This window comes from Protobothrops mucrosquamatus, unplaced genomic scaffold (genome assembly GCF_001527695.2).
Source record: "Protobothrops mucrosquamatus isolate PMUCROS unplaced genomic scaffold, P.Mucros_1.0 scaffold1879, whole genome shotgun sequence".
Classification (NCBI taxonomy): Eukaryota; Metazoa; Chordata; class Lepidosauria; order Squamata; family Viperidae; genus Protobothrops; species Protobothrops mucrosquamatus.
In genome coordinates, this window is record NW_015388006.1 from 86,061 (window position 1) to 111,061 (window position 25,001).

The following is a 25,001-nucleotide window of genomic DNA, read 5'->3' on the forward strand; positions in this document are numbered from 1 at the left end:
TGTTCTACAGCAGGGGTAGTCAACCTTGGCTCTTTTATGACTCGTGGACTTCAACTCCCAGAATTCCTGAGCCAGCTAAGCTGGCTCAGGAATTCTGGGAATTGAAGTCCACAAGTCATAAAAGAGCCAAGGTTGACTACCGCTGTTCTACAGGGTGGCTCCCCTTGGTCCCACCAGATGGACCTCCTTAAGAGAGGGGACCCAGGACATCCCTTGCCTCCTCGCTCTGGTGGGTCAAGTAGAGAAGACTGGGAGATGACGGTCCTTCAAATAACAGGGAGGGAGCCACCATGGAGAAGGCCCACCAGATGGACGACCTCAAGAGAGGGGACCCATAACATCCCGTCTCCCTATTCTGGGTCGGGGGGGGGTGTAACTGGTAAAAGACGATCCTGGCCCCAAGCCGTGGAGGGCTTAGAAGGTGACAACCAGCACCCTGAATTGCAGATAGTCCTTGACTCACAACCACAACTGAGCCCATCATTTTTCCTCCTAAGCAAGTGAGTTTGGTCCCCTCTTATGATCTTGTCTGCGACAGTTGTTGCAGTTGAATCGTTGCAGTTGTTAAGGGAATCCCAAGTCCTTAAGTGAATCAGGCTTCCCCCATTGAGTCCATTTGTTGGAAATAGTGATCACATGACACACACACCCACACACCCAGGACAGTGCAACTCTCACAAATACAGGCCGGTTGCCAAGCGTCCGAATTGTGATCACGTGACCTGACCGTGGGGATGCTGCAATGGTGATAAGTGTGAAAGACAGTCGCAAGCCACTTTTTTCAGTGCCGTTGTAACATCAAACGGTCACTAAACGAGGACTACCTATATTGCTGTCCCTTGAGGTGTCAGCCTTGCCCCTCGGGGTGTTTTTTTTCTTCATTAAACTACCATTAAACAATGATCACTTTTCAACCTGGGGATTTCCCCGTCCTCATTCAGACTTTTTCCTTCGTGTGGCTAGGAAATCCCAGGAGAATCGCCGGGCCTTCTCGGATGACAAACTGAAAGAGGGACAAAACGTCATCGGGCTGCAGATGGGGACGAACCGAGGGGCTTCCCAGGCCGGGATGACGGGCTACGGGATGCCGCGCCAGATCCTTTGAGCCCACCGTTGCCGGCCTCCTCCTTCGCCTCCTCCAATATCTTCCTTTTCCAGAGAACTTTCCGGTGTTTCTTCTCCGTGAAACGATCATTTTTGGATTCTCCATTTTCCCTCCAAGCTCCTTTCCACCGTTTTTTTTTAATATTAAAAAAAACCACACCCTCTAGGTATTTTTTTTTCCAGTCGTATCTCCCCGTTCCTGCTTTTCCTGTCTCGGTTGGGGTTATTTTTTTCCCGGCCTCTCCAACATCTCGTGGCCCTTCATCTCTCCGAGGATCCCCAAATGTTGATATTGGTTTCCCCCTCTCCCATCCGCTCATGGCCAGTTCCAAAGACGAGATGGTGTCTTTCCCGTATCTTGTCTTCCTTGCTCCAAATGCTGACCTTTTTAAGGCAGCTGCTTTGGAACCAAAACCAACCCACTTCTTAATTTTGAGTGAGTTGTTGTCTCGAGACTAGGAAGATCAGGTGATTCACCCCATTCTCCCAAAAAAGTCACCCCTGGGAAGCTGGGTGCTCGACAGGACCCCCTATCTACGCTTCCTGGCTTCAGCTTTTATTTTGAGGAAGGGGCGGTGGCGTTAATACAAGAGGGGGCAGAACCGTGCCGCTGAGTTTGATGTAGTCTGTTTCTCTCTTTCTTTTGCAAAATACTTAAATCAATCCAAGGGGGAGGGGGGGAAAGGAAAACCACCCTTGAGAGTAGGGAGATCCATGGTGCTGAGTGCCCGTACCCACCCTCCACAGCCGGACCAGCCTTTTTGGTCCTGGCCTTTGGGAACATGGTTGAGTCACACACGCAGCTTTGGGGGGCAAAGCCAGAAGCGAGATAACTTACCCTGAACTGCGGGAAAGTATTTGGCCTTGAGGCTCTTGATAAGAAATAAAGGTTGCTCAATTCTTTTGTTTATGGGCCTGTGTCCTTCTCTTTGGCTCTGCTGCTCGGATAAAGCTGGGAGGGGAGGAGGGGGGGAAGGAACCTTCCCATGTGTTTCTGGACTACCTCTCCCAGCAGCCCCAGCCAGGAAAACCCTTTCAGGCAGAAGCTGAAAGTCTACGCAAATCCCAATTTACAGACAGGGCCAGGGAATTTTTTTGGGGGGGGGGAGTTAAGGGCTCCCAGAGAAAACCCCCTAAGGATGAAAAGGCAAATTAGTTTCACGGGATTTAATTTTGCCACACACCCCCGTGCAACACAGCGAGCGTTTGTGCAAGAAACGACACTGCTAAAAAATCTAGCGGCTCGATTTCCAAGGAAGCAGCTTCCTTATTTTAAAATGCTTCCGTGAAAACAGTCAACAGAAAACCAGGATATAGGGGAAAGGCAGGGAGGGGGGGAGTCTGGGAAGTGTTTGGGGGTGCCTGCGGGAAGAATCCTGAAGCCTTCACGGATACTTTCAGTTAGAACAATTAACCAGTGGAACTACCTGCCTCCAGAAGCGGTGAATGCTCCAACACTGGAAGTTTTTTAACAAGAGACTGGACAGCCGTTTGTCCGAAATGGTGTAGGGTTTCCTGCCTGAGCAGGGGGTTGGGCTAGATGACCTCCAAGGTCCCTTCCAACTTTGCTATTGTTATTATTATTACTTTATAAACCAAATCCTAGCCGAGGGGTATTTTATTTCAAACTCTTGGATTCAAAAAATGACCGGGTTTGTATCGGTGTGTCCTGTCTTTTACTACTGAGTCTTCTTTCTCTTTCCTCTTTAGTGTCAATCTGTCCATTTCTGCGCAATCTAAAATGTTCTTAATTAGTTCTTTCCAATATTGGGCAAAAAACAATTCTTACACGTAAAATTAAGTATAGACAATCTTTCTCATAGCTTCCTCCTATTATGCCTAACAGAAACAGTTCTGGTTTAAAATCTAGATGGTTTTTTTTTTAGTCATTTTGAGCCCACAGTTTCTGTTGCTAAACAGGAGCTTTGCCCCCATTTTACGACCTTTTCTGTCACAGTTGTTATGTGAGTCGCTTGCAGTTCTTAAGTCACGGTTGTAAAGTGGATCTGACTTCCTCACTGGTTTTGTGCTGGTCAGTGACGCTGGGACAGCTCAGCCGTCATAAACGTGAGACATTTGGCAAGCGTCTGAATTCTGATCCCGTGACTGTGAGGATGCTGCAAGGGTCATAAGTGTGAAAAATGGCCATAAGTCCCTTTGTCCAGTGCTGTGGTGACTGTGGTCACTAAACAAGTGATTGTAAGTTAAGGATTACTTGTAATTCATGCCCCGCACTCTAGGTCGTTGCGCAGGTTAGCTCCCCGACTAGCTGGCGGCATTCGGGACAAGCTGCTTTGATAGAACAATTAGCCAGTGGAACAACCTGCCTCCAGAAGCGGTGAATGCTCCAACACTGGAAGTTTTTTAAGAAGAGACTGGACAGCCATTTGTCCGAAATGGTTTGGGTTTTCTGCCTGAGCAGGGGGTTGGACTCGATGACCTCCAAGGTCCCTTCCAACTTTATTATTATTATTATTATCCTCACCCCTTGCTTTGCAAAATTCTTCGGCAGAAGAAGGCGGAGGAATTAGACCGGGTGGGAAGGGACGATGGAGGTGAGCAAAAAGTTATGTGGAAGGTTACACCCGGTGCTTTTGACCCAGAAGCCTCAGCAGGAGCCAAATCAATCACTGGCCTAATACATTTATTAGCCAGACATAAAACCCGTTTCAGGAACGGAGCCATCAAAACTTTCCTCCAGTGCTTAATCTAAAAGCTTTTGCTTGCCAATTAATTTTTTGTTCCCATCGCGCTCCGCCAACCTATTGCCACAAGCCTACAATAGCTGTATTTGCATAACCAGGTTAAAGATCTGTCAGCTGTTAACCTAAACAAACATGCAAGAAGTCCGGTTCAAGATTAACCGCTTCTCCTGCCTTCTCCGAGGGGGGATAGATCTACAAACGCAGCAAGGGTGTTTGGTGGCTAGTTATTAGAATTTTATCCCGGCTGTATGACTTTATAAGCAACCCAGGGTGGTGAACGTATTTAATTAATCCTTTCTCCTCCTATGTTTCCCTCAACAACAACCCTGTGAGGTGGGTTGGGCTAAAAGAGAGCGGGGGGGGGGATTGGAACAAAGTCACCCAGCTGGATTTCATGCCTAAGGCGGGACTAGAACTCCCCGTCTCCTGGTGATTGCTCAAAGTGTCACTCAGTCAGCTTTCATGCCTAAGGCGGGACTAGAACTCACCATCTCCTGGTGATTGGCCCAAAGTCACCCAGCCGGCTTTCATGCCTAAGGCGGGACTAGAACTCACCGTCTCCTGGTGATTGGCCCAAAGTCACCCAGCCGGCTTTCATGCCTAAGGCGGGACTAGAACTCACCGTCTCCTGGTGATTGGCCCAAAGTCACCCAGCCGGCTTTCATGCCTAAGGCGGAACTAGAACTCACCATCTCCTGGTGATTGACCCCAGCCGACTTTCATCCTTCAGGCAGAACTAGAACTCCCAGGCTCCTGGTTTCTTCACCACTGGACCAAGCTGGCTGTTCAAATTCAACGCGTTGTGTGAACCACCACCCCCCAAATGGGCAAAATGAAGGCGAATTGGCAAGTTCGGCTGCTAAAAGTTGCAGCTTTACTGGGCAGCCCCCTTTCTACGGGTGCCCGCTTTGGAAATTTAAGTTTTCCAGAGTTTTTTTTTCTTTCTTCCTAGGTTGCTGTCAGTTCAGGTACAACAACTGAATGAACCTCTGAAGCAAGGCAGACAAGAGTCCCTGGGAAAGGGTCCAAGGTTGCCTCGGTTGCTCCACATTTCTACATATATGCCCATTGTCCTCAACCAGGAAGTAAAAGTTTTTATTTATCCAATTTATTGGCTGCCCATCTTACCGCGGGATAACTGGGTGGCTAACGCCAAGGTTAATTGGCACTGGCCTCCAGTTTGTGACCTTTAGTTCCTGGAAAATGCAACCTTCCCTTGTGGTTCGTTTGGGGTTCGGATCCAGCCTCTCCACCTCTGGGAGAATGCCTCGCAAAGGATGCTGGGAAAGCACTTCAGGTATGTACAGGGCTGTTCGCAAAGCCCGTCTCAGGTGGCAATGAGTCCCACGTTCGCTATGTCCAACTCAGCACAATGGGGCCGCTGACCCTAATTAGCAGGGATATTAAATTGGGAGGCTGGATGCTGCTTTGATCCTCGCCCCTTACTTTGCAAAATTCTTCGGAAAAAGAAGGCGGAGGAATTAGGCCGGGTGGGAAGGGACGATTGAGGTGAGCAAACAGTTATTTGGAAGGTTACACCCAGTGCTTGGTGGGGCCATTACCATATTTTAGGATGTGTTTGTCCTGCGAAGGTGTGTCTTTGTTTGCGCTTTTGTGTGTGTGTGTGTGTGTGTGTGTGTTGGCCAGTCCGGGCCTCTAGATTTACACTTGGATCAAAATTCCCTCTGTTTAAACACGGGGTGCACGCCCTCGTGACGGCGATCGTCCCAAAGGCATAGCCTGGATGGCAAAAGACTTGATCCGATACAGGGAAACTGTTCTCTTTCAGATTCGCATTAAATGCATTTAGCGTTTAAAAGCAAGGGACCCTCGGCGTACGGCTTAGTTTCCTAATTAAGCCAATCACTTCGAACGAATTAATCTCAGGAAGGAAGCCACAGTTGATGAGAGAGAGGGCAGGCCTGTTGGAGCAGAGATAGAAGCCCAGGACAGGGAGCCAAGCTTCAGACTTCATGAAGTCACTTCCGGCCATTCACATAGTAGAAATTTGTAAGAGGGTTAGTAAGGGATGAGAAGAGGGGGGTGGCTGTCTGGAGGAAGGAGTAGAAACGAAACAAACAGGATAGCTGGGCTAATCCAGGTGCTTCAGAAAGCACCAATTGTCCTTTTCACAATGACCTCGGACAGTTCAAAAGTTCTGAGTTTTTCATTTCTAAGCATAGAACGTAGAGTCACAGGATTGAAAGGGGCCTGGGAGGTCTTCTAGTCTAGCCTCCTGCTCAAGCAGGAGACCTTATTCCATTCCGGACAAATGGTTGTCCAATGTCTTCTTGAAAACGTCCAGTGATGGAGCTCCCACAACTTTTGCAAGCAAGCCATTCCACTGATTGGTTATTCTCAATCTCCTTAATTCCTCCTTAGTTCCAAGTTGCTTCTCTCCTTGATGAGTTTCCATCCATTGCTTTGTGTCCTGCTTTCTGGTGCTTTGGAGAATAGAATGCAGAATAAGAATAGAATAGAATAGAATAGAATAGAATAGAATAGAATAGAATACAATACAATACAATACAATACAATACAATACAATACAATAGAAAATAGAATAGAATAGAATAGAATAGAATGTAAAATAGAATAATAGAATAGAATAGAAATATAAAACAGATTAGAAATATAGAATAGAATAGAAATATAGAATGTAGAATAGAATAGAACAGAATAGAATGTAAAATAGAATAGAATAGAATACAACAGAAAATAGAATAGAACAGAATTAGAAAATATGGAATGCAATGGATAGAATAGAATAGAATAGAATAGAATAGAATAGAATAGAATAGAGCTGGAAGGGACCTTGGAGGTCTTCTAGTCCAGCCCCCTGCTCAAGCAGGAGAACCTATACCATCTCTGACAGATGATTGTCCAGTCTCTTCTTGAAGATTTCCAGTGATGGAGCACCCACGACAGGTTGACCCCCTCTTCTTTGTGGCAGCCCCTCATGAATTGGAAGACGGCTATCCTGTCACCCCGGGTCCTTTGACCCTCTTTGGATTTTCTAAACTGTGGACAGGTATAGAGAAAAAGAGTGCAAACTTCCTTTTTTTTTTATTTCCTCCCCTTTGTAACCTCGCACCGGGCCTACCAGTTTCCTCAAAGGCTCAGAAATGGCAGGGGGGAGGGGGGCGCTTGGAGTCCCAATGCTTTTGGAAAACAGAGAAGCATCGCTGTCCTCGTTCTGAATTGTTGGAGCAGAACTGCGCCACCCTGTTTACAGTTCATACCTGAATTCCTGCCCTTGAACCCTCTCCGAGCGTCACCTTGCTATACTGCACCGATGCCAAACATCCTCCAAGCCATCAACTGCCCAAGCCGGTTATGGTTACTGAGCCGGACTGATCATTCCAAGCAGCAACGCGAGACGTTAAAAAACAATTCTCTGGAAGACTTTCCCCTGATTTGCGACATCTCTCTCTCTCTTCTTTTTTTTTTTTAACCCTCTCTTTGCTCTTTGCTCTGTCATTTGTCAATTTTTCTAACTTTTCTTTCTCCTATATATTTGCCTTGCAGTGAAACTTAAATTAAAATGTCTAATAATAATAATAATAATAATAATAATAATAATAATAATAATAATAATAATAATAATAATAATAATAATAATAATAATAATAATAATAATAATAAAAAGGAACTAGAATGGCAGGTTTAAGGACAGTGCTTCTTTTTAACTACGACATATTCTTCTAACTCAGGGGTCTTCAAACTTGGCCCTTTTGTGATTTCTAACTGGAGGCTGCAAACTACAATAGGGATCTGGGCCAAGTTACAATGGGTTGGGCTTGGGAAAGAAAAACTAAAGAAGGGGTCCTATCGCTCACCCTCCTGACAGTTAGAACAATTAACCAGTGGAGCAACCTGCCTCCAGAAGTTGTGAGTGCTCCAACACTGGAAGTTTTTACGAAGAGACTGGACAACCTTTTGTCTGAAATGGTATAGGGTTTCCTGCCTGAGCAGGGGGTTGGACTCGATGACCTCCAAGGTCCCTTCCAACTATTCTATTCTATTCTGTTCTGTTCCATTCCATTCCTGTTTTCATTCTATTCTACTCTATTCTATTCTATTCCTATTTTCATTCTATTCTATTCTATTCTACTCTAATTCTATTCTATTCCTATTTCCATTCCATCAATTCTAATTCTAATTCTAATTCTAATAATTCTTATTCTATTCTTATTCTTATTCTTATTCTATTCTATTCTATTTGGTGTCATCAACGCAAGGAGTATGAATTTGGGCAAAGTCCAAGAGACAGTGGAAGGCAGGAGAGCCTTGGCACTCCATGGGCCACGGGATCGCGAGACGTCGAGCACAACTTAGTGACTGAACAACCACAACACAAATAACATTTTGTATCTGTAGCTAGGAGATCTCCACCCAAGAACCGATTTGGTAGGGTAGGGCACCAAAGCAGCTGCCAGCCAGCCAATGCCTCTTCCTGCAGCTGTTTCATGCATTCCAAGATGTCTTGCATTAGACACACCAGACAAGATTATGAGCTCCTTTTGTAGAGTTAAGGAGCTGGAGAATATTAGGAGAAGAAAAAGAAAATATTTGACTGCAGGGCTGTGTGGAGAGAAAGAGGCGGCGGCATCATCTTAAATTAGAAAACGACAAAGGAGATATATCTTCAGTTCAGGACAAACCGCCAATTTCAGAGCAGCTCTTTGTTGCAAAGAAACAGAGCAAACGAATTCTGGTGCCACCTTATGGCCGAAAACCAGACATTTCTGATCAAAACTGAAGAGGGATTTAAGTCAGCCATCGAAAGATTTATTCCCAGCCAGAGGTTTTGTAGTGCAAATGCCGGGAAAAGTTCATTCGTTTGTCAGAGAGATCTTTGTGCAGCCGTGCTGATTTCTTCTTGAATGTCTTGTTTTTCTTTTTCAGCGGTATTGTGCTGGACTGGGCTTTTACGGTCGCATTTTTTCAGGGTTTCCCACGCTTCTTGGGTTGTTGTCTTTCCCTTTTAGGATTTTCATCCATGGGATCTTTAGCTGTAAGCGGATTGAGTATTCTTGCATAGTAAAACAAGGTTGGCCTGAGATGATTGTGGTGGACCGAAAATTAAAAAAGCAAACAAACCCAGAGTAAAGCTGTAAGTGGAGTTTACAGCTCCTCAGAGATTTCTCGTCTTCCTACGGGCATTTCGTGATGCAACTAGGTAACATCATCAGTGCTAGAAGAGAGGGGTGTTTGTGGAGAGGAGGGGGAGGAGGAGGAGGACTGTGGGGTCCTTGGGGCTCTCTGAGTTTGGTTGTTTTCTTGCAGACGTTTCATGACCCAACTAGGTAACGTCATCAGTGCTAGAAGGGAGTAAGATTTGCTCCTTGTTTATATACAGTAGCTTGATGTGTTGGTGGGGGTGTGTTGTTTTTCCTTGGAAGTTCCTTGATTATACTTACTCAATTACTGCCTGATTGTTTGTCAGAGTTGACAATTCCTTGATTAGTGTATTGTTAACTGCTAGATTATTTGTCTGGTATTCATCCTTGCTTATCTGGCTGTTGACTGCTGACAGAGGATGCGTTCTGGTGTTTTTGTTTCCTTGTTAGCTTGTTTATTGTCTCAAACTGAATGATGAGGAAACGTCGTTTATCTCTATGTCCCTGTGGAAGGCTGATTTGTTTGAGTGCCAAACTTTCAAGAATTTACCAGCGTTTTTGGATTTAGCTTCCTCTAGAATGCTCAGAGTTTCCCAGTTGAAACTATGGTTAATATTGTGTACAGTATTGAACACAACAGTATTGTCCAGCAACACAGTGTTGTGAAAACTCAGAGAGTGCCAAGGACTTCCCAGTTCAAACAGAATAGAATAGATTTTTTTACTGGCCAAGTGTGAGCAGACACACAAGGAATCTGTCTCCGGTGCATAAGCTCACAGTAGATATATAAACAGCAAGTAGGTCACAATGATAGTTACACTCATTAGTCGTAAACCCTCAACTTAACAACCACAATTCATGGGCTTGTAATTGTTCATCACTAGCGTCACCAGTATGTCCTCAAATTAAAATCCTCAACTTCTATCTCACCTCCAGTTCAAACATCCCCAAACTGAACCATCAGACACGTTTGTAAAAAAAAACAAATGGTAATAAGAATGGGAAGCAGAAGAATGACATCATACACAACTAAATGTAGCTATTGCAAAAAGTACAGACACTTCACTATATAATTCACTTCTAACTGACACAACCCACGTTTTACAACGTCGATAATAACAACAGGCTGGCAGACTGGGAGCTGAACTGCACTAAAAAGTTCCTGCCACTGGAAGCACCACGGCGCAAAGTTTAAAATAATGCTTTGTTTTGTTTCCAATCACAATTTCTCAAGCAACTCCAGTTAGGAAAGCTTCATATAGATCACGAATACAGGAAAACAGTGAGGAAACAGAATAATGGTACAGGCTGCAATTCACACAAGATAATGTGTGTGTTTATATTTACATATATATATATATATATATATATATATATATAGTAGTGTGTATGTACACACACAATCACTTCTAGACAAGATGGGCAGCACATAAATCTAATAAATCATATATATGTGTGTGTATATGCCTATGTCTATGTGTGTGTATATATATACACACATGTATATGTATGCATACCCATATATGTATATACATAATATACAATATAGGTATAACAATATTACACACTCACAAACATAACTCCTTTTATGAACCTATAATCCCATAATTAGGAGTAGAGTTGGGGCAATACATATATGTATAAAAACCTAGAACTTTTCAACACACCAAAATTATGTAAAATAGTAAAAGGTAGAAAGTGAGAAAAAGATAAAAAGAAAGGGAATGAAAACAATATATATATTAAAAAAAACCCGGGTTCATTTGGGTAAAGCAGCGGGATATCGAAGGATCATCTAGAATAAAATGTTAATGCAACGGGCTTCAATTAAAATCTAGATTCTAGATTTTAATTGAAATCCATTGAATTAACATTTGATGTAAAACTATACACATTATGCAGAAGTACTAAAAAAGGGATTAATACCCATTAGCTCATATTCACACATTAATTAACCATACACGCATTATACAAGCATTTAGACATGCATATGCAAGGCATAGAGGCGCTCTGTAGACACTCATATCAGTCGCCTGGAATGTAAACAATAGCCACGTGGCTTTGAAAAGCCGACAACATCTCGGAAGCTCCGCCTCCTAACCGGGCGACGCGCTTCTCTTCCATTAGTAGATCTATGCGGACTCGAAATGCCGTTTCGGAGACGGAAGTGCCGCTAAAGACGAATTTCGTCCCTGACGGAGAAACGGCGGGATTTTTAACAAATAAAATGACACACACCCCCTCTTTCCCTCACCGAAACGCTCGCTTTTCCCTCCGGTCCCGCTCGGGCCGGAGCGAGGCCGCGGCCGAGGCGAGCATCGTCTGAGGGAAAGAGAAGGGAGAGAAGTACGTCACTTCCGCCGCGAGACTCGCCTCCCCGTCGTCATGGCGAGACGTACAGTCGGGAGCGCCGTTGTCATGGCGACCGGTAAACAAGCGGAGCCGGGCGGAGGAGGCGCCGGGGGCGACAGTGGCGGAGATGGTGAGACCCTCGCCGGGGTTTAATTCCCCCTCTTCGTCCGAAAAACGCCGGGCTACCGTTAAACCCGTGCCTAACCCAGGAGGGCCATTCTTGGAGAAGCCCCAAAGCCCTCTGCACATGCTCAGAGACCCCCTGCCCTTTCCTTAGTACCAAAGCATTGCTTTATTATTATTGTTGTTATTTTTTGTTTTTGTTTGTTTGTTGTTTTGTTGTTATTATTACTATTACTATTACTATTACTACTATTATTGCTATTATTACTATTATTATTATTATATTATTTTGCAACGAGTTTATGCTTTTTAAAAAAAAACTGTCTTAGCCTCAAATTATTACTATTACTATTACTACTATTATTGTTGCTATTATTACTATTATTACTACTATTATTATTATATTATTTTGGAACGAGTTTATGCTTTTTTAAAAAAAACTGTCTTAGCCTCAAAGTTTTCAACTTCATTCATCGTTATCTTTTGTATGAATGCAACTACCCAATTTTTAGTTGGCTTGGTTACCCCTGGGGTACCTGCTTCCAAGCCACAGGAGATCTGCAAAGCATTTAAAACACTGAAGTTTAATTAAATTATTAAATTAAATTAAATTAAATCACCCAGAGTTATCCTGCGGTAGGAAGGGCAAGCAGCCAGTAAATTTAATAAATAAATAAATATTTAAATAAATAAACATTTAAATAAACAAATACACATTTAAAGTCGAAATTATCTGAGATATGGAAGAATTAAAGCACCCTATTGCTAATAACCCATTCATTTCTTATCTCAGTTGTTTGTGGTCATAAGTTGAGGACTGCTTGTTTATTAGACATTCTGGCTTTTAAGAAGACTTGATGAAGTATCAGGGAAAGCTCACCGCGCATCAGATTCACGCGTCTTTCGAGCACATGTCTTTGCATTCACCGTTTATTCTTCCTGTCAAGAACGAAACTTTGGCAGCTACCTGCCTCTTTCTTTCGACTTTCCATTAGAGTTGGGGCAGAGGTGTTATATTAGAAATGTTTAGATTGAGAAATGAAATGTTTACAATTAGGCTGAAAACCACAACAGCCTGAAACCTTTCCAAGGACACCGCAGCAGGTGCGGAGGAGAAGCGGACGGTTCCCCTAACAAAATGAAATTGTTTACAGGGACTACGTGAGAGGTTGAGAGTTCGGCTGGGGAAATTCTTGTTCAATTCTACGAACTGGTGTCCGGGAACCTCACAGTTAGTTTTGCTTCGACATTATCGTGTTGTATATTCAATAAACGGCACGTTTTTCGGAAACAGAACGAACCTGGTGATTTGTTGGGATCTTCAAGCTGGATGTTTGACACTTCCTTCTTCCCTGCAGCCAAGCAGTATCTGTTCGCTGGGCAGCTCGTCCAACACTTCCTCGGCCAGGTCCCGGTCTCACTCTCGCACCCGTTACCGGACCAAGGCTGCGAGTTCAGAAGTCGACGAGAGCCTCTTCGGGATTTCCAAGGTGAGGGCGAGCAGATTGCGGGGATCTGAAGTCTGTTGTCATCCCCCTCCCCTCCTGAGCCCCTTCCTTCTGCCCCTAGAATTGGATCCGTTTGAGGGAGGAGGCGATATATTGAATATCACAGATTTATTGATCTGCACGTCTTAGGGTCTTTCAGAGTTTCCTGACTGTGCAAACCCTTAAGGCAGCTACAGGTAAATCCTCGACTTACAACCGTTCATTCAGTGACTGAAGTTACAACGGCCCTTACGACCGTTTTTCACACTTACGACCTACAGCACCCACACCGTCAAGCGATTAAAATTCAAAGCCGTGGCGACTGGCTCGTATTTATGACGGTCGCAGCGCCCCGGGGTCCCGTGATCCCCTTTTGCCACCGTCTGACAAGCAGCGTCAATGGGGAAGCTTCACAACCGTGTTAGTAACTTAACAACTGCAGTTGTTAACCACTTTGGCAAGCCAGGTCGCAAAATGGGGCAAAACTCACCTGCCTCATTTAGCGACAGAAATTTGGGGGCTCCGTTGTGGCCGTAAGCCGGGGATTACCTATAGTCTTCCAAAATGGGGAGGGGGGCACATTTGTGGAGGTCCTCCCGCGAAAACCAAACAACTATTTGTCCCCAAATTTGGGCCTCCCTCTTGTTCTCTTAAATGGGCCAAACTCGACCATCCATTTTTTACGCTGGCTCGCTCTCTCCTTTGAGGGACAGGTTACAAAAAGAAAGAGAGGGAAATGAAATAGCTAACGATAGTTAAACACGCGTTTTTAATCCCTCCCCAGGAATTGTTGAGTTTTGAGCATCTCTCCCCTCTCTTGCAGAATGCGCAGCTCTCCCGTCCAGGCAGCCCCATCGTGCTCCTTCATGATCTGTCGTCAGCGAGAGGGAAAGCTCTGGGATGGGGCCGCAAGCCCGAGACGATCCGGCTTATTACCCGAGACCTCATTCGGGACCTGGTGTAAGTCCACTGGGGTCCTTCACCCCCACTTCCCACCCCTCTTCTTTCCACAGCTCCCCCGAGGAAGCCCTTGGGAGGGTACCGACCGCCATCGTGGCCTCTCTGCGGATATTTAGTCATTTGTTAAATTTAGTTGAGGAGAAACTTCCTGACAGTGAGGACAAGCAACCAGTGGAACAGCATGCCACCAGAAATCGTGGGCGCCCCGTCGCTGGAGATTTTCAAGAAGAGACTAGACAGTCGCCTGTCTGAGACGGTGTAGGTTCTCCTGCTTGAGCAGGGGGCTGGACTAGAAGACCTCCAAGGTCCCTTCCAGCTTCTATTCTAGTTGCCCCCTGTCTCATCACGGGGCTATTCTCGGCAGCTTACAGTAACAAAAAAAGAAGGAAATATAACAGACCATAATATTTTACGGCCTCCGGGCCACAATGTGCCCTGTGGCTGTCCCTGTCTGGCCCGCGTGAGGGCAATTGGAAGTTAGGAAATAAAATGTAAACAAGTGGGCCTCAGGGCACAGGGGAAAAAGCCAAATGTTTACCCTTAGGCAAGACAGAGAAAGAGGTTTTGCACACCTGCGGCAAAAGACCGGCCGCCAGGTGAGGCTCCGGGCTCCCTCCTCCCTCAACACCTGGACACCAGCGGCAGACTTAACTTCAGCCTATGGGTTTGGCCCTCCACAACGGTCCTAGTTTCTCATGCGTCTCCTTGGGAAAATGAATTGCCCACCCCGGATAGATAAGCATTATGTCAAGCTAGAATTTGATACTGCCTTTTTTTATTGTTCCTGCCTTCCATGAGGGAGACAGGCAGTTAAGAAATAGATAGACAGACAGACAGACAGACAGACAGACAGACAGACAGACAGACAGACAGACAGAGTGGTGGGATTCAAATATGTGAACAACCGGTTCTATGTGTGGATGCCGCTTCTGGAAGTCCGTTCTGGGCCTGGGCAACAAAAAATTAGCTACCGGTTCTGCCAAAGTGGTGCAAACTGACTGAATCCCACCACTGGATAGATAGATATAATAGATGATAGATGATAAACAATAGATGAGATAAAGATAAAGATAAAGATAAGAGATAGATAGATAGATAGATAGATAGATAGATAGATAGATAGATAGATAGATAGATGATAGAGACAGAGATAGATAGATAGATAGATAGATAGATAGATAGATAGATGAGAAACAATAGATGATATAAAGATAAAGATAAGATAGAATAGATAATAGATGATATAGAAAGATAAAGATAGATAGATATGATATGATATGATATGATAGAATAGATGATATATATATAGATATAATAGATGATAGATGATATAGAAAGATAAATAAAATAGATAGATAGATGATAGAATAGATGATATATATATAGATATAATAGAAGATATATGATATAGAAAGATAAATAAAATAGATGGACAGACGGACGGATGGACGGATGGACGGACAGACAGATAGATAGAAAGATGTCATGGTTCCGACAGATGGCTGCAATGCTGGCTGATTCTGGCTTTCTCTCCCCCAGCGTCCCCACCGTGGACCCCTCAGGAGAGTCCCTGATCATCAGCCCTGAGGATTTCCGGCGGATTAAAGAGTCCTCTCGGATCCTGACTAAGGAGGAGCGTGAAGCCCAGCAAGCGGCCATCAGGGCAGAGCGAGAAGCCACCATTGTAAGTCTGTGAAAATCACCTGAGAGGGTTGGACTAGAAGACCTCCAAGGTCCCTTCCAACTTTGTTATTCTGTTATTCTACTATCCTTCCTTCCTTCCTTCCTTCCTTCCTTCCTTCCTTCCTTCCTTCCTTCCTTCCTTCCTTCCTTCCTTCCTTCCTTCCTTCCTTCCTTCCTTCCTTCCTTCCTTCCTTGCAAGTTGTTCCACTGGTTAATTGTCCTCACTGTTAGGAAATTCCTCCTTAGTTCCAGGTTGCTTCTCTCCTTGATTAGTTTCCATCCGTTGCTTCTTGTCCTGCCTTCGGGTGCTTTGGAAAATAGATTGACTCCCCTCTTCTCTGTGGCAGCCCCTCAAATACTGAAATACTGCCATCATGCCCCCCCCTAGCCCTTCTTTTCTCTAGACTAGCCAGACCCAATTCCCACAACCGTTCTTCATATGTTTTAGTCTCCAGGCCTTTAATCATCCGAGTTGCTCTTCTCTGCACTTTTTCCAAAGTCTCAACTTCTTTTTTGTAACGTGGGGACCAAAACTGGCTGCGGTATTCCAGGCGCGGCCTTACTGAGGCTTTACAAAGCGGTACTAATGCTTCAGGTGATTTTAACACTATGCCTCTGCTTATGCAACCAAGGATTATGCTAGCTTTTGGGGCTGCTGGCTCACATTTAAGTGATTGTCATCTGGAGCTGGTCACTCTGAGCTGCTTAGTGACTCCAAAACCAAACCCACCTCCTAAAGAATCTGGACTTTTGGGGGGGAAAGAAGCTTTATTTAAAAAAAAAAAAACCCGAGGAACACAGCCTGTTTTGGCCTCTCCCATTTCCCTTTTTATAAGCCTGCTCGGAGCTGTCAGGAAGCCAATTGGCAGGTTATTCCTGAGCAGGCTCTCCATCACATTCCTCCGTGCTCAATCATCAATCATTGTAGCGTTTGTATTTGTTTATTCCGTACTGCAGTGAAGTGGAAACAACTTCAATGGCAGCAACGGAAAAAAAAGGGTGGTGATTATCATGTTTTTAAATGCTGCAGTGATTAAAACTAACTCACGCTATCCAGCCACCTATAAACCTAATTTAGCAGATGAATAATAATTTGCATTGGCTGAAGTTCCTGACTCATCTTCAAATACACCCCATCTAAATCCAATTTATACTATTGTGTTGTCTTCTATCTATCTATCTATCATCTTTCTATCATCATCATCTCTCTTTATCATCATCTCTCTTTATCATCTTCTCTCTGTCTATCTATCTATCTATCTATCTATCTATCTATCTATCTATCTATCTATCTATCTATCTATCTATCTATCATCTATCTATATATTATAATCTATTTATCTCTATCCATTTCTCTCTCTGTGTAGTCTGTCTATCTATCATCTATTTATTAATGTATCTCTTAATGTATCCATCTCTTTATATCTATCTTTCGGTCTGTCTATCCCATCATATATCTATTTATCTCTCTCTTAATCTATATTTATCCATCTATCTCTATCTGTCCAGCATCATCTATTTATCTATTAATCTATCTCTATTTATGCATTTTATCTATCGATCTATCATCTCATAATATATTAATCCATCTCTATTTATGCATTTTATCTATCAATCTATCATCTCATAATATATTAATCTATCTCTATCTATTTCTCTCTCTGTCTGTTTCTATCTATCTATCTCATTGTCTATCTTTTAATCAAGATATATTTATCCATCTATCTCTATCTGTCCAGCATCATCTATTTATCTATTAATTTATCTCTATTTATGCATTTCTCTCTTATCTGTCTATTGATCTATCATCTCATATTAATCTATCTCTATCTATTTCTCTCTCTGCTTCTATCTATCTCATCGTCTATCTTTTAATCAATCTGTATTTATCCATTTCTCTCTTATCTGTCTAGCATCATCTATTTATCTATTAATCTATCTCTATTTATCCATTTTTCTCTTATCTGTTGATCTATCTATCATCTCATAATATATTAATCTATCTCTATTTTTCTCTCTGTTTCTATCTATCTATCTCATCGTCTATCTTTTAATCTATATTTATCCATCTCTCTCTACCTGTCCATCCATCCATCCATCCATCTCAAAGACCCTCTTTTGGGTGAGTTTTGTCATCCAAGATAAGGTAGGTGCCAGTGGATGAAGAAACATTAGCTATCCTGGCTCTTTTTTTTTCTTTTTCTTTTTAATTGATTTAAGTGCATCCTTTAATGCTTCCTCTTCCCCTCAGTCTGGCTTTGTTATTGATTGTGATCTCGGCTAGAAGCATTTCCTTGGAATTGGGCACGTCCATCCACCCGAAAGGAAGTTGGAGGCGTTGCCCGGTGTGAGTCTCGGCTGTTCACCGGAGTCCAGGGTGCGCGCCCAATGCCTTCCTCGTCTTCCCACCCCAGGTCGCCGTGAACGAACGCAAGAAATCCATGAAGCTGAAGGAGATTCTGCGGAAGAAAAACGAGAAGCTAAATGACCTGGAGGAGGAGGCCAAGGAGCGAGCACAGTACCTCTTGGAACGGGCGAACCACCTCCGGATGGAGCAGGAAGACGAGATCAAAACGCTCGGCGAGGTGGGCATCCATCCGGCTGAAGGAGGGAAGAATGGAAACTTTTGGCACCACCCTTAGATTTACAGATAGTCCTCGGCTTACCACCACTGGTGGGAAAAAGTGACTTATGATCAGTCCTCGGACTCACAACCATTACAGCATCCCCAAAGTCACACGATTACAAGTTTGGCCACCTTGGCATGTATTTATGACAGGGGCAGCCTCTTGGCGTCACGTGACCCCTGCTTATGGCCTTCCCAGCCTTTGCTTCCCACAAGCCAGATCAAGAAAAGCACAACTCAGTGATCAACTGCAGTGATTGGCTTAACCACTGTGGCCAAACAATAAAATCAGACGTGTCTCCCTTAACAACCACCCAGCTGAGCCTCGGTGTTTCTGGTGCCATTGTGGCCGTAAATTGGGGACTGACTGCAGCAACGTCCTTGTTCACCATAGGTGAGCAGGACATCCGTAGAGGTGAAGGTCCAAAGCAGGGGTAGGCAACCTCGGCCCTTTTATGACTCGTGGACTTCAACTCCCAGAATTCCTGAGCCAGCATGAGGGAAACATTGGCCCCCTCATGACTCGTGGACTTCAACTCCCAGAATTCCTGAGCCAGCATGGCTCAGCCTGGAAACTTCTCCCTTTCCCCTCAGCATGCCTGGCTCGGGAATTCTGGGAGTTGAAGTCCACGAGTCCTAAAAGAGCTTTCTCCCACATCAGGTGCAGACAAAACACGCGCGTAAGACCCAGTTTCCCTTAGGACATACAGGCGACCCTCGACACACGGCCACAATTGAGCTCAAAATTTCTGTCGCTAAGCAAGACCCTTGCTAAGCGAGCTTCGCCCCATTTTATAACCTTTCTTGCACCGGTTGTTAAGTGAACCACTGCAGCTGTTAGTAACACGGTTGTTAAATGAATCCAGCTTCCCCTTGTCAGAAGGCCGCAACAGGAGATCACGTGACCCCGGGAGGCTGCGACCGTCGTAAATACGAGCCAGTTGCCAAGCATCTGGATTTCAACCACGTGACCCTGGGGGAGTCCGCGACGGTCGTAACTGGGAAAGTGACTTTTTTTCAGTGCCGTTGTAACTTTGAACGGCCACTAAACGAACTGTTGTAAGTCGAGTCTTCCTGTGCCTTGGCAGACCATCCTAGAAGCCAAGTGCCATGCCATTCGGGACGCCCAGATCCTGGAGAAGAAGCAGATTGACAAGGAGCTGACGGAAGAAGAGATGAGATTAGCCCGGCTGATGGAGGTAGAAAGGCAGAAGGCCAACCAGATTCAGGATGAGCTGGCGCGGAAGAGGAAAGAGGAACTCTACAGGTAAAAGGGAGAGGCTTTGGGGGGTCTTCTTTGAGCCAGGCCCGGGAGAAACCTGCCAATAGATCACAAAATTTCAGAAACAGCCCCCCGTTGTAACACAAGGACGGGGGAGATGTCGGGCCACCGGGCGACATCTCAAGAGGGTTGAGATGAAGCCCCTCAGGGTCTCACGGGGACGAGAAAGTCAAGGTGACCGCAGTCCCTCAACTAGAGGGGTCTAGAAGAGTAGGTGTCAAACTTGGCAACTTTGAGACGGGTGGACTTCAACTCCCAGCATTCCTGAGTTAGCCTGCGTGGTGCAGACAACTGTCAAGCATGATGGCTGGGGGAATCCTGGGAGTTGACATCTGTCCATCTTAAGGCATGCTGGCTGGGGAATCCTGGGAGTTGACATCTGTGCATCTTAAAGCATGCTGGCTGGGGAATTCTGGGAGTTGACATCTGTCCATCTTAAAGCACGCTGGCTGAGGAATTCTGGGAGTTGAAGTCCAAACATCTTAAAGCACAGTAACTGGGGGATTCTGGGAGTTGGCAAGCGGCTTCCCTGACACCCCTTCCCCCTCATCTTTTGCAGGGGGAGGCGCCACCTCGTCAAGCAGATTGAGAAAAACGAGGAAGCGCGAGCGATGAAGGCTGAGCAACGTGACCAAGAGGCCCAGGATATGCTGGACTACCTGGAACGGCTGCAGTTTGAAGACGAGAGGGTGAGGCCAAGAAGCAGACGGGGAGGGGGATGCTGTGGCTCATGAGTTCTAGTCCCGCCATGAAAGCCGGCTGGGTGACCTTGGGCCAATCACCAGGAGTCGGTGAGTTTTAGTCCCGCCTTAGGCCTGAAAGCCCATTGGGTGACATTGGACCAGTCCCTTTTTCTCAGCCCAACCCACCTCACAAGGTTGTTGTTGTTGTGGGGAAAATAGGAGAAGGAAGCAGTCTTGGATATATTTGCCGCCTCGAGATACTTGTAAGTATAATAAAGGCGGGATACGAATAAGTAACTTAAATGACTAAATATACGGTGGCCCCCAGCAAGACTTAACTCTTATGAAAGTAGGCTGAGATGGAACTTCAGATTGTGGGTTGTTGTTGATTTTTCAGGGTAGGTGGAAAGAAAAGTTGTAAACATGTCGTTGCATGCTTTTAAGGGAAACAACACCACCAGGTGATAAACAGACTTTAGGACAGGTGAGGTCATGAGGTCTCTCTCTCTTTCTCATTCTCTCTCTCCCTCCCTCCCTCTCCCTCCCTCCCTCTCTCTCCCTCCCCCCTCTCTCCCTTCCTCCTCTCTCCCTCCCTCTTTCCCTCCCTCCCTCTCCCTCTCCCTCCCTCTCTCCCTCTCTCCCTCCCTCCCTTCCTCCCTCTCTCTCTCTCTCCCTCCCTCCCTCTCTCCCTCTCTCCCTCCCTTTCTCCCTTCCTCCTTCCCTCTCTCCCCCTTCCTCTCCCTCTCTCTCTCATCTAGGAAATGGAACGCCGTAGGTTGGAGCGATTGAGGATCCAGGCTGAGATCCGGACCATCAACGACGAAAACCAGAGACGCAAAGAGGAGAAGCTGAACCAGGAGAAGATGGCCGACATGCGGGTGCTGGAGTACCAGCGGCAGAAAATGGTAGGCTGTGGGTCGCGGCCCTCCCAGAAGCCGAGGGCTTCTCCTGATGAACCATCTCCCCAAAAGAGGTCCCGTTGTTGGGGAAACTCGACGGGGCCTTTTCTGGAGTGGCCCCGGGAGAGTGGAATTCCCTTCCCACAAAGGGTGAGGTCGGTCCCCGAAGGTGCTGAGGTGAAAAATCCCATGGATTTTCCTCCTGCCTGAGCAGAGGGTTGGGCTAGAAGACCTCCGAGGTCCCTTCCCACCCGGTTATTCCGTATCTTCTTCATGATGCAGGCACGGGAGGCCGAGTTTGAGGTCGAGCAGGAGAAGATCCGCCGGGAGAAGGAAATGGAGACGGCCCGTCTGCGGGCGTTGCAAGAAAAAGCCCAGGATCACCAAGCAGAACAGGTGCGGTCTGGGTATGGGGGGGGTCTTCAACCTCAATTGCTCACCCTTGTGTACCCAAAAAGCAGTCAGTCCCGCTCCATGGACCCCAAAATATCTGTAAGACAGTGAATGCACGTGACATAATCCATATAATAATAATAATAATAATAATAATAATAATAATAATAAGGAGGAGGAGGAGGAGGAGGAGGAGGAGGAGGAGGAGGAAGGGACCTTGGAGGTCATCTAGTCCAACCCCCTGCTCAGGCAGGAAACTCTATACCAAGCTCCTATTTTTTGTCAAGGTTCTGACTGACGAACCCAAGCAAGCAAGATGATCCAATCTCTTAATGCAAAATTTTATTGAGTACATCATTTCGGCGTGTCTGAAAGCAAAAAACAGCACTAGCAAGACTGAATTCTCCATCCTCCTTCCTGATTAGATCACATTGTCCAATCAAGTAGAAAAATGTCGTTATGAGAAAGTGTCTCTGGGTCTAGCCAGACATGTGGTGTAACGTCCTTGAGTCTCACTGTCTGGCTTCTTAATCTTTGAAGACTGCATTCCCAACTCTTTTCCTAGCAAAGCCATGCTTCGAAACTTGACAATTTACACACGTACCCCTTCTAACCCCCTGGCTGACTCGTTCTTTGTCCCCTCCCCCCCCCAGCATGCCCTGAGGGCCAAGCGCAACCAGGAGGCAACCGAGCGCGAGTGGCGCCGGAAGGAGAAGGACGCCACGCAGAAGAAGTTGCAGACGGGAGCCATGTTGAAGCAGAGCCGTCTGGAACAAGTGGCGCAGAAGGAGCACAATTTGGCCATCCAAGTGCAGCGGGACCGGGCTGAATTCGAAAGGATCGTCAGGTGGGGGCACCGGGTCACCTTCCTGCAATTTCTATCATGGGTCCTGATGGGGAGAAACCCCGAGGAGGGGGCAATGATCGGTCCAGCTTCAGAGTTTCTCAATCTCAGTAACTTTAAGAAGGACTTCAACTCCCAGAACTTTAAGTAGGACTTCAATTCCCAGAATTCCCCAGCCAGCAAGACTGGCTGGGGAATTCTGGGAGTTGAAGTCCACATATCTTAAAAGTTGCTAACTCAAGAAACATTATACTAGGCACATTTTAAGATGGGTGGACTTCAACTCCCAGAATTCCCCAGCCAGCCATGCTAGCTAGGGAATTCTGGGAGTTGAAGTCCACACATCTTAAAAGTGGCTAAGGTCGAGAAACATGAAGTAGACACATTTTAAGAAATGTGGACTTCAACTCACCTGCTGGCTGGGGAATTCTGGGAGTTGAAGTCCCCACAACTTAAAATTTCCAAAGGTTGAGAAACACCAGTCTAGGCAGGTAGTTTCAGAGGATGGATTATCATTTGGCAAACGAGAATTTTGCAACAATCTTTCTCTGCCCTAAACTAAACCAACTGCTCAGGGTGAGGAACTCCAGCCGAACTGAACAGATTTTTTTAGGGCCCAAAAGATGAAGATTTATTTATATGCTCTAATTTGGACTCAATCCCAGAGCTGCACTTCCCCATTCCCGCCACCGGGGGCACTGCCACGGGAACAAAATTACCCTACGCAAATATTTGGTTCCACCCATTGGCATCACTCAAAACTATGAATTAGTTATCACACATCCGTTTTGGATTGGGGGGGGGGAATTCAGATGGAACAATCATAGGATGACAAAGTGATCGATGGGTTGAATAAGAAAGGTTTTCCCCTCATATGACGACACGTTGTAAAAGGAAGCCCGTGGATACTCCCAGGGCATTGAGTTCAACCAATGAGGGGGCAGAGAAGGGCTGCCCCTCTGAAAAATAGGCAGGAATTGATACTTCTTGGGGGGCGGGGGCAAAGAGAAGCTGTGAGGACTACTGAACCATATACTATTTGTCCGGAATGGTCTCTAGGGTCTCCTACTCGAGCAGGGGGTTGGACTATATGACCTCTAAGGTCCCTTCCAACTCTGTTATTCTGTTATTCTGCTGCTCCTTAAGCTGGTTTAGAAGACGTGGTGGGTGGGATACCCATCTGCTAAAGATATACAGGCAGTCCTCGACTTACGACGACAACGGAGCCCGACGTTTCTGTTGTTAATAGCAATAGCGCTTAGACTCACGGCCCTCTCTAAGGGGCTTACGGAGTCAGCATGTTAAGGGATTCATTTGTTAAGCGAGTCTTGCCCCATTTTACGACCTTTCCCGCCACTGTTGTTAAGTGAGTCACTGCAGTTGATAAGTGAACAACCTGGTTGTTAAGGGCTTCCCCATTGCTCATCAGAAGGTTGCAAAAGGGGATCACGTGACCCCGGGAGACGCTGCGACCGTCATAATGTGAACCCGTTGGCAAGCGTCTGAATTTTGAACATGTGACCACGAGGGTGCTGCGACGGTCATCTAAGTGTGAAAAACGGTCATCAGTCACTTTTTCCAGTGCCGTTGTAAGTTCGGTCACTAAATGAAGAGTCGTAAGGCAAGGACTCCCCGTAGTAAAGGAAGCCAAAGCTGCTGGGATTTTGCTCGGAAGAAAATATGAATTGTTGAATGTTGAATGGGGGACTACCTGAAACTGGGACGGAGGGTCAGGGACCAGCTGTACATCCTCGCTTGCTCCCGGACGGACCCCCACTGCAACCTCTCTCTCTCTCTCTCTCTCTTTCTCTCACTCTCTCTCTCTTTCTCTCTCTCTCTCTCTCTCTCGCCCCCCCAGAATCCAGCGCGAGCAGATCGAGAAGGAGCGGAAGGAGCACGAGCGCCGGGTGGCCCTCCAGATGACCCACGCCGACGAACTCCGGCGCCAGGTGCGAGAACACCAGCAGAAGCAGGTCCAGGAGCGCATCGCCATCTTTGAAGAGGGCAAGCGGCTGAAGGAGGAAGCCCGCCGGCGCAGCGATCGCCTGAACGAGATCAAGCGGAGGAAGCTGGACGAGCTGCGGTAAGGGATCGACTCCCGGAGACATTTGGCGGCCGCTAGTTAGGATGGCGCCTCTCTGGAATGGAACGGACGTGGACCGTTAATGGGTCCATCCTACATCTGAACGGTCGCTAAGCGGCCAGCCGTAAGCCGAGGACTCCCTGTGCGTTGTCCCTCCATGAGGACTAGGCCCTTGTTTCAGCCGTTGATTATTTTTTCCCCTTGTTCTTTCTCTCTCCGCAGGGCTGCCGGACTTCCTGAGAAATATTGTGTGCAGGTGGAACGCAAAGCTTTCGTTCAGTCCGTCCACTGAGCAGCCGGGATGCTTTTTTAACTAGTTAACTCTCAACATGTAGCCTAGATTTTTATTTTCTTATCCTTATTTGAATAGATCTATTTCTGGATAGACTGGTGTGGAATTCGTTCTTTCTTTCTTTCTCTCCAAAAGTTTAAGGTGCATGGAAATGCCAGGTGTTATATTTATTTTATTTTATTTTATTTTATTATTTTATTATTTTATTTTATTTTATTTTATTTTATTATTTTATTTATTATTTTATTTTATTTTATTTTATTTTATTTTATTTTATTTTATTTTATTATTTTATTTTATTTTATTATTTTATTTTATTTTATTATTTTATTTTATTTTATTTTATTTTATTATTTTATTTA

The 25,001-nt window shown here is 45.5% G+C and overlaps 2 protein-coding genes across 2 annotated transcripts in view; both read left to right on the plus strand.

Moving 5' to 3' along the window:
- TAGLN2 (transgelin 2) overlaps window positions 1-2,014 on the plus strand; it is a 20,604-nt gene extending 18,590 nt beyond the window's left edge. Inside the window, exon 5 of the mRNA XM_015823469.1 lies at window positions 964-2,014. Coding sequence (XP_015678955.1) covers window positions 964-1,105 — 142 coding nt within the window. The 3' untranslated portion in view covers window positions 1,106-2,014. The remainder of the gene's footprint in view (window positions 1-963) is intronic.
- Window positions 2,015-11,358: 9,344 nt separating this feature from the next.
- CFAP45 (cilia and flagella associated protein 45) lies at window positions 11,359-24,720 on the plus strand. Its single transcript, XM_015823466.1, has 12 exons — window positions 11,359-11,414; window positions 12,766-12,897; window positions 13,718-13,854; window positions 15,394-15,538; window positions 17,952-18,122; window positions 19,252-19,430; window positions 20,005-20,134; window positions 20,887-21,033; window positions 21,310-21,423; window positions 22,074-22,267; window positions 24,123-24,347; window positions 24,570-24,720. Exons 1-12 carry the CDS (start codon window positions 11,412-11,414, stop codon window positions 24,637-24,639), a joined length of 1,647 nt encoding a protein of 548 aa, XP_015678952.1. The 5' UTR covers window positions 11,359-11,411; the 3' UTR covers window positions 24,640-24,720.
- The last annotated feature ends 281 nt before the right edge of the window (window positions 24,721-25,001 follow it).

Excerpts from the sequence above, each read along its gene's own strand:
- CFAP45 (XM_015823466.1), top strand. Across the intron at positions 20,135-20,886 it reads TGCAGTTTGAAGACGAGAGG|GAAATGGAACGCCGTAGGTT; the intron begins GTGAGGCCAAGA and ends TCTCTCATCTAG. Across the intron at positions 21,424-22,073 it reads AGGATCACCAAGCAGAACAG|CATGCCCTGAGGGCCAAGCG; the intron begins GTGCGGTCTGGG and ends TCCCCCCCCCAG.